General features: G+C 39.9%; 1 protein-coding gene across 1 annotated transcript; it reads right to left on the bottom strand.

The window, feature by feature from the left end:
• Positions 1–4,787: 4,787 nt before the first annotated feature.
• Positions 4,788–8,605, bottom strand: LOC131335381 (glycerol kinase). The gene is made up of 4 exons (XM_058370704.1): positions 8,186–8,605; positions 7,790–8,011; positions 5,777–6,743; positions 4,788–5,199 (listed from the first exon to the last, which is right to left on the bottom strand). The coding sequence occupies exons 1-4, from the start codon at positions 8,317–8,319 to the stop codon at positions 4,954–4,956; spliced, it is 1,569 nt and encodes a 522-aa protein (XP_058226687.1). The 5' UTR covers positions 8,320–8,605; the 3' UTR covers positions 4,788–4,953.
• Positions 8,606–9,044: the final 439 nt, after the last annotated feature.

Here is a 9,044-nt window from a genome sequence, read left to right on the forward strand (position 1 = left end):
ATCCATTCGGCAAAAAGACCGCTCTGTTACTGCATTTCTTCATGAAGCCAAAACATTGGCTGATGAACTCAGTGCTGCTGGAAAACCTCTCTCTCGGGTTGAGTTCAATCTTTATATTTTCAAAGGACTTCACTCAAACTTCAAGGACTTGGTCACCACACTTGCTTCCCGACCGGATCATGTGTCCTTTTCTGAACTTCATAGCTTGTTGCTCAGTCACGAGTTTCTACATAATGACACCTTCTCCTCTCTTCAGATCTCATTGCCCATTGAATCTCCTCAGGCGCATTTCACTTAGACTAGTCGTGGTCGTGGGTTCCACAATCGCGGTCGCGGTCGGAGCTACCATAATTCCTCTGGGCATCGCCACCCACCACATGCTACTGGTTCATCATCTGCCATTGGGATTCTTTCTCTCCCACCCAACGCTACCCGAATTCGTTGCCAAATTTGTGGTCGCACAAATCACACTGCCGCTCAATGCTATGATCGCTTTAATCAGCGTGTGAATTATCCTAGTGCTCATTACACTACTGTTGATTGGTTCCCGGATACAGGTGCCACCCATCATGTCACTCCGGATCTTACTAGTCTATCGACCTTTGACGATTATCATGGCAATTCACAGCTCCAAGTTGGTAATGGTACTGGTATACCCATTTCTCATGTTGGTTCATCTATTCTCCATTCTCCTAACTCTTCTTTTCAACTTACAAATGTTCTTCATGTTCCTTCTTTTACTAAATCATTATTATCTGTTCATCAATTTTGCAAAGACAATAATGCTTTCTTTGAGTTTCATCCATCTTATTTTCTTGTCAAGGATCAAATTACCAAGAAACCATTCCTCCACGGCAAGAATGAAGGTGGCCTCTACAAACTCTCTCCTACGGGTCTTCATGTCTCTCCACCTTCCTCTCCTCCGTTGGCTCTCTCTTCTGAATGTGTTCCTCTCGATTGTTGGCATCGTCATCTTGGTCATCCCCATGCCCGTGTTTTACATCAAGTTTTGAAGTCTCAAGCTCTTCCATTTTCAGCCAATAAACAGTGCACTACCACCATTTGCCATGCATGTCAACTTGGCAAATCCTCTAGGCTTACTTTGTCTAGTACGGGAAATAAAAGTTTACATCATTAGATTTAATTTTTAGTGATGTATGGGGCCCTTCCCCTTTTCTTTCTAGTGATGCTCACAAGTACTTTGTAATCTTCTTGGATGATTTTTCAAAGTACATTTGGTATTTTCCCATGTTCAATAAATCTGATGTCTTCAATGTATTTCCCAAGTTTCAAGCTATGGTTGAGTGCCAATTTTCATCTAAAATAAAATACTATGTTCAAACCGATTGGGGTGGTGAATTCCGAAAACTCAATTCTTATTTTGCAACTCTGGGCATTCTACATCGTTTGCCATGCCCACATACTCATGAACAAAATGGTTCCATTGAACAGCGCCATCGTCATGTTGTGGAAACTGGCCTCGCTCTCCTTGCTCATGCTTCTGTTCCACATAAATATTGGCATCGAATCAATAAGTCACAAAAAATTCAACGCAAAATTAACAAATGTAATATATTTTTTTGAATAAAGACAAAAAAAAAATATTAAAGTTTCACTTTTAAAGCCAAATGAGTCAAGCGATAGTGCAGAGTGAGAATGGATCATTGGAGTCTCAGATAACATTGGAACATGGAAGGTCCTTTTGAGTAATATTGTAAGCATTAATTCTAGTTGGGAAGTGGACATAGCAAATACTCCAATCATTCATGTAGGTGTAGCTAGCTGTGTGGTTTTGTTCGCTACTTCGCTTCATCTTCAAGGACAGGGGGGTGGTGTACGAAGTTGGTGTGAAGTGGTCCATCATTATGATTTATGAGCTAAAAACAAAGAGCCCTGCTATTCAGAAAGAAGATTTGCATAGTCGTCCCTGCGAATTTAAAAATAATACTTAGCGATATTTGTTGAAGTTGATTTTTTAGAAGGTTCTATAAAATAATATTTAAAAATTTATAATTATTTTTTTAAATTTTTGTGAGACCTGAAATGAGTCCAAATACGTTTTTTCCTTGTATTATTCCCTACAAATCTTCATTGCGATTAGAATTTGTACCAGTAACCAGAGCAGTTGCCTTGGAGAGTTTTGGAGAGAACGGTACTATGTTGCCCAAGCCCAATTAACCTTAATTCAAGCCCATCCCATGAAGAACGTTTAGCCCATGGCAACGACTTCGGTTTACAATTCACCAAACATATGTCAAGTGATTCCAACTTTTCATAGTGAAGCTTTGTGAGATTTTCATTACGTGTGTTATTGCAAGCGGCAGACGAGTCTAGTCAAGCCAAGCTTTAGAATGTTTAGGTACGTTTGTCGAGTTTTTAGAGAACTCAAAGTTAAATGAAAATTGAGCGAGCCGAGTTTGCCTAGATTTGATTCAAACTCGAGCTTGTTCTTGAGCTAATGAGCAAAAGGAAGTATGTATTTAAGCTCTTATGGGAAGTGCTACAATACACACCCTTTATTTTGGATGTGTATCATATGCACCTTCATTGAAACACACAAAAATGTTATGATTCTTAAAATGTTATGAATCTATTGCTAAAAAGTTACGAATTATATTAATGAAAAGTTACGAATTTTTCGTATAAAAGTTACGATACGAAATAAAAGGTTATGAATGACTGGTCCTACAAGTAATTTTTTTAGAGGTGGCACAATTTGGACCACACAATAGGTGCATATGGTACACATCTTAAAGGGGTGTGTATTGAAAACTTTCCTAGCTCTTATTTAGGTCTAGAGCTCAAAAGGAAGTATGTATTTAAGCTCTTATATGGGTCTAGAGCTCAAATAAATTTTTTATTACATACATATAATTATAAGAATATATTCCGTGCATGTATAAGTTTATATAGTACTTGAAAAGTTCATACAAGTTTTAAAATTTGTATTGTGTGCATATATTAGTTACTCTATAATTTATGCGTATTCAAGGGTATATACGAAAGTCACACGACGATAATATGTGTATTCTAGGTTTGCTAGTCTAGTCAAGTGGAATATTGCCAGGTTCAATCGGCTCGTTCATTAAACTAAAATTGAGATTCGGATTTGTTTCGTTTAGTAGACAGATCGAATTCAAATGAGTTTTTACCGAGCCAAATTTTAAATGGTTCACGAACTCGGTTTCATTTGCTGCCCTAATTACAACTCGTTAGTTTATATAAGCTTTGGGACTAAAGTCATATCCGACAAGGTGAATTTTCTAAGATCGTTGTTTCAAATTTTCAATACAGGCTTTGAATTATGCCTTAGTGGATGAGACGCTTTATTATATTACTGTGTATGATATGAGTTCGAATCTTATCATGCGACTTATTTTCCCCTTGATTCTCGATACATGTAGAAATGTTAGTTATCCACATCTATTCGGTGACAGACGCAAACTTTGTAGTCAACAAGGACCGAATCACATGTATCTCTACATTAATAACAAAAAGTAAAGTATAATCTATTCAGAAATGATAGAGGTACCGAAAATGGGGGAGGGATTTCGTACTGACGGCCGCCGGTGGGCCGTCTCCGGCCACCGGACGGCCGACATATACACACGAAAAGGAGTGCTCCGATCAAGCACCCTACACACTTCGAATGTTGATTCCCGCGTTAGGCCCCTCGGTTTTTTTTTTTAGAATTTTTGGACGGCTCGGATCGGCCGTCCGGTGGCCGGAGATGGCCCACCGGCGGCCGTCGGTACGAAATCCCTCCCCCATTTTCGGTACCTATAGCAACACTCATAATCTATTACTTATATTGCTACTAGTAGTAAGTTATAAGGAGACGAGATTGTGTGTACGTATGCATCTTACCACCATTTAATATTGCACCTATAACCAAAAATTGATTTGTAAACTTGAATTTTTTGGAATTTTTTTCACCCATATAGAGAAATTTTATAAATTTTTGTCCCCTCAAGAGACTTCCAGGAACAGGAGCCAATCCTATAGAAAAATTAACCTCTAAAACTAATTCAATTAGTGGGAGTATTTGGAGTTGTGTAGGGCGGGGCACCCGGCACCCCTTGTGTCCGCCCCTACATCTATTGGTTGTAGTCTAGTCTAGATAAGAATCGGAGAAAATTGTGGCATCCTCAATCGTGTAAGAAAATGCCCATGGAAAACGGCAGCTTCGGCTCGAGTTTACCATGTTGGACTTGCGTTGCGATCCTAGGGTGCATCAAAAAGTCGTTAAGCTGATAGAAACTTTTCCAATATAAAAGGTACATATCGACAACCGACTTATTTGGCTACTCTTTTTTCTTTAAATAACTGAGTGTATGTGTCAATTTACGCGCGCCTCGACCAATTCAGGGACCTTGAGGTTAACGACTGAGCAAATACTCTAATGGCCCCGACGTTTAGAATATTTGGCCTCTGTGGGATTCAAACATATGATCTCATAGAGGACAAGCACTTATTGCTTTCTCATTCTTACCTGGCCAAACCCCTCGGGGTTGACCTATCAGACCACTTTGGGGGAACCAATGGCGATTTGTGGATTAAATAGGATTGTCCAATGTTCCTCTTTCAGTTTGGTTTCTTGATTGTCCAATGTTCTTCTTTCAGTTTGGTGTCTTGAATCTGCTTTTCCATTTGATCAAACTTTTGAGGAATTCATGCCACTTGACTAAACAGCTTAAATGGATCTATTCGCGTTAGAGATCGCAACGGTAGAGATCTTAGACCTTTTCTCACATCAGCTTAAATGGATCTGATAGCAAAGCAGTCAATACCTTAAAAAGAGCAATTTATTATGATTAAACTTCAAGAGTGCGATAAAATTAAGGTTTCCAGCACACGCAGGTGCATAAAGCAAACAGACGGTGGACAGAAGGGAAAAAGGATAACATGGGAAGGCAGATAACAGAAACATGGGGGGACAAGGAGTGAGTGAAGTTACAAGGAAAGATCAGCCAAGTCAAAAGTTCTTGAAACGGCTTTGCACCAAGAATCCACCTTCTTCTTCCTCAGTTCTTCCATCAGGGTTGGATGGAAGAATGTCGCTTTATCTGTCTTGTGCCCGGCAGCAAAAATCTCGTCTTCTGTCCAAACACCGACAGCCAACCCAGCAGCGTAGGCTGCACCAAGCGCTGTTGTCTCTATGTCAGCTGGTCTTACCACTGGGCTACCCAGCAAGTCTGCCTGTAAATCATTAGTTTCAAAAAAAAGTTATCTAAAATAGTTATGAGAGGGAAGGAGTAAACAACAATTAGCATCCAACTATTTGTACATGACTCAAAAGGGACAAGATGGCAAAAACATTAAGAGAATTGAGAATACTTAGAATTAAGCTATCAAACGACGATCCTGATTCATGACAGAATAGTTGCCAAAATTATAGGAGTACGTAGTAGTAAAGGGGGATACTGTTTACCACAGAAATATTTGTAGTCATCCAATTATCTAGTCAATCGGAGAATTTTATGAGGTGCTACAGAAGGGTTAACCATCTATTTTATTGGAAAACAATATTTTTTCTTATTATCGAATTACTTGGTTAATGGGAAAACTAATATTGAGTCAAGTTTGGCTCATTGACTGTGCAGAATCGATATGATCCAGAAACGGTAAACTTCCAACAGAAATAAATTTCTTCAAAGGTCAAGGCAAGCAAATATGGACATAGCCACTCATCCTCATCCTCATCTTCAGCTGAACTAGTTAATTCAACAAAGCATTGATGAAATTGCAAAAATTTCAGCAAAGGGGTAAAGCTAACCTGAATCTGCATCAGAAGATTGTTAACGGTAGCCCCACCATCAACCCTAAGCAAGAACTCCCCCTTTTCGTTTTTGACCTCACCCTTTTCCCCTGCGTCCTTGTGCATTGAATCCAGCACATCTTTCACCTGGAAACACATACTCTCAAGCACAGCTCGAGCAATGTGACACTTGTTTGTAAACCTAGTGATCCCAATACAAACACCACGAGCATCATCACGCCACCATGGAGCGAACAACCCGTTAAACGCTGGCACAAAATAAACCCCACCTGTGGAGTCAACTTGCAATGCCAATTCTTCAATCTCACTTGCACTCTTGATTATGCCTAGACCGTCTCTGAGCCACTGAACAGCCGCTCCAGCAATGGCAATAGAGCCCTCGATAGCATAGTTTGCTGGAGCATCTGGACCGAGCTTGAAAGCTACAGTGCTTAATAGACCATGAGTAGACTGAATTGCCTCTTCACCGGTGTTGAGAAGGATGAAAGCACCAGTGCCATAAGTGCTTTTTGCCTCTCCTTTCCTACAAGCTTGGCCCACCATTGCTGCATGTTGATCGCCAAGGCATCCAGCGATTGGGATTCCGGTGATTGGCCATCCGGTTGTTATATTTCCAATAACCTCGGAATTGCTAACAATCTTGGGAAGGATTTCGGGAGGAATTCCTAGTGTTTCCAATGTGGGTTTATCCCATTCCAGTGTTTTAAGGTTCATGAGCATAGTTCGTGATGCATTTGAAACATCGGTGACATGTAAGCCGCCGTTTATGCCTCCAGTCAAATTCCAAATCAACCAGGTGTCTATAGTTCCAAAAAGGGCATCCTTTTTCACCACAGCTTCTTTGACAGCATCCACATTCTCCATCAACCATAGCAATTTCAGGGCACTGAAATAAGTGCTTATGGGTAAGCCACAAGTATCAACAAAATGGGTCCGTCCACCTTGTAACTCTTTCTCTAATCTCCTGTATAAGATACAAAACATTGCGGTAAATACTTCATTGTATAAGATACAATGAACTATCAGTTCAGTTGAGACATACTGACATAGGCTCCCCACCCCGTGCAAGTGATCAATGGCATAGCCAGCTTTATAACAAGAAGGAATTCAAGGAACAAATTCAGGCACAGGATACAAAATTCCACATGAGTGGCCCATTAAAATCCAAACATGGCAAAATTGATTAAGAGATAGACCATTTCATAATTAGGTCTTGATCAAAGATGCAAAATCCTTAATGAACACCCAGAATAGGACTAGACTCCGTTTTCTAAAACAACCACTTATCCCCCACCATCTCTAGAATAACGAAGAGCTAGTTGAACTAAGAGCCCCATTTGAATGGCGGTTTATGGTAAGAAAATAAAAGATTTTGATTTCTCACCAAATAACAAACGCCATTGACATCACTAAGCTCCAATTACCGAAAAGAACCAACTATTGATCTAACCGCCCTTTGGATTGTGTGAAAGGGTCTGATAACATAACTAGCCAATCCAAAAATATTACTGTATTTTGTACTTTTCTCTCCATTTCTCACGAAAGTACTCAATCCAAATGGGTGATTTGTCAAGAGTTAGAGCATCTCCTGCCCTAACCCATTTCTTTACCAAAAATCTATTTGTGTACCCCATTGGTACCTATAGTCGGCCTCCTTTTGTAAGTAATAAAACAGTAAAAAGAGGTGTTGAGATACTTGGGTCTCTCCTAATTTGGGTAAGAGAAAGGGTAAACTAAAAAATGGTAGGCATAAAGGGTGGGCCGGGTGCCATGGCTTTAGGCCCCCAAAAGGGCAGATTTTTAAGGCCCCAAAAAATGTAATAAGTCATATGTAGTATGGAGTCTACATATATGTGAGAGATTGTGTTTGGTGTTGTGTTTGGATTGTTGTGTGAGTATAATTTTTGTTTTACATAAACCAGAACAAGCAAACATACTGATCTCCGACCGTCGATTTCTATAAACGAGAAGTGAAATAAAGCACAAAAATCAAATGAATAAAAATTAGACCTGCAGATCGAAGTGGTACGGACATCCATCCAAACAATGGCGTTGTGAAGAGGGCAACCAGTAGATTTGCTCCAAACGACCGTCGTTTCTCTCTGGTTGGTCAGCCCAATAGCCTTGAGTCCACTGTCCACGTTGTGCCCATCGGCAGTTGCTTTGTCAATGGCCTTCGTGACACAAACCCTCACACTCTCCACAATCTCCATCGGATCGTGCTCCACCCATCTGTAGAGAGACATACAATATTTCAAAATCAAACTCCCTCTTCTTCTTTTTCGCCCCAACCCGAACCCACAACAATGATATGAACAGTTAATCTCGTAGATACTGGATGTGTGTGTGTGTGTGTGTGAGAGAGAGAGAGAGAGAGAGAGAGAGAGAGAGAGAGAGAAGGGGTACCCTGCTTGTGGGCAGAACTGAGTGAACTCGACCTGGTGAGATCCGATTGGGCGAGCTTGTTTGTCATAGATGATGAACCGGGTGCTGGTGGTTCCTTGATCGATTGAACCGATTAGCACTTGCTCTCCCGACATCTCCCTTCCTCCTTCAGTCGGATTCCGAGTTTGACTCAGAAACAGAGCAAACAAAAACAGAGGACAGCAACGCAACCGAGTATGGAAACAGAGAGAGAGAGAGAGAGAGAAGGATTCGATTGTCAAACTGAATTGGATTGTTTCCTCGGGAATGCAGTCAAGTTTATCCCATAATTTTCTTGATTTATTAAATATTTTTTGTATCTTAAATTGATGGAATCAAGTCGTTGTATCAACCCCCATCTAATTGGAAATAATGCACTGGTCAACAGAAAAAATAATTGGAAAAATAAATAAAAAGTCATCCTTCTTATCTGTTAATAAGTTTTTTTTTTTCTTTTTTTGGATTTTAGGGCCACAGATCCTGCCTGCTTTTCCGGTGATTTATTTGCCACGTGGAGGCCGTGATCTTGCTTGCGCTTACTTTGACGGAGTGCACGGTGGTCCCGTGCACACGTTTATGGATGGTGTTTTTTTTTTTATCCGATTTATGGATGGTGTTTGAAAATGATTTTTGCAATCCTTTTTCCTGTTCTTGCAATTTCTGAAATTTCTTTCAATTTTTTTTTTACTGCTACTATAATTTAAAGGCTTTAGATAAGTTGTTTCTGCTAAATAATTATTTTTCGTAGAACTCGACCCACTATTATAGATGGCACTTAAAAAGTTTCAAACCTAAATTTTACGAGGAAGATAAATTTTAAGGCATAAGCCTTAACCACTAT

Source organism: Rhododendron vialii, chromosome 8a, assembly GCF_030253575.1.
Source record: "Rhododendron vialii isolate Sample 1 chromosome 8a, ASM3025357v1".
In the NCBI taxonomy this organism is placed as follows: Eukaryota; Viridiplantae; Streptophyta; class Magnoliopsida; order Ericales; family Ericaceae; genus Rhododendron; species Rhododendron vialii.

Coding starts and splice junctions, on each gene's coding strand:
- LOC131335381 (XM_058370704.1), bottom strand. CDS start 8,319: ATGTCGGGAGAGCAAGTGCTAATCGGTTCAATCGATCAAGGAACCACC. Junction 8,012..8,185: donor CAGTTCTGCCCACAAGCAGG/GTACCCCTTCTC, acceptor GTCTCTCTACAG/ATGGGTGGAGCACGATCCGA. Junction 5,200..5,776: donor ATCTTCTGATGCAGATTCAG/GTTAGCTTTACC, acceptor AATGATTTACAG/GCAGACTTGCTGGGTAGCCC.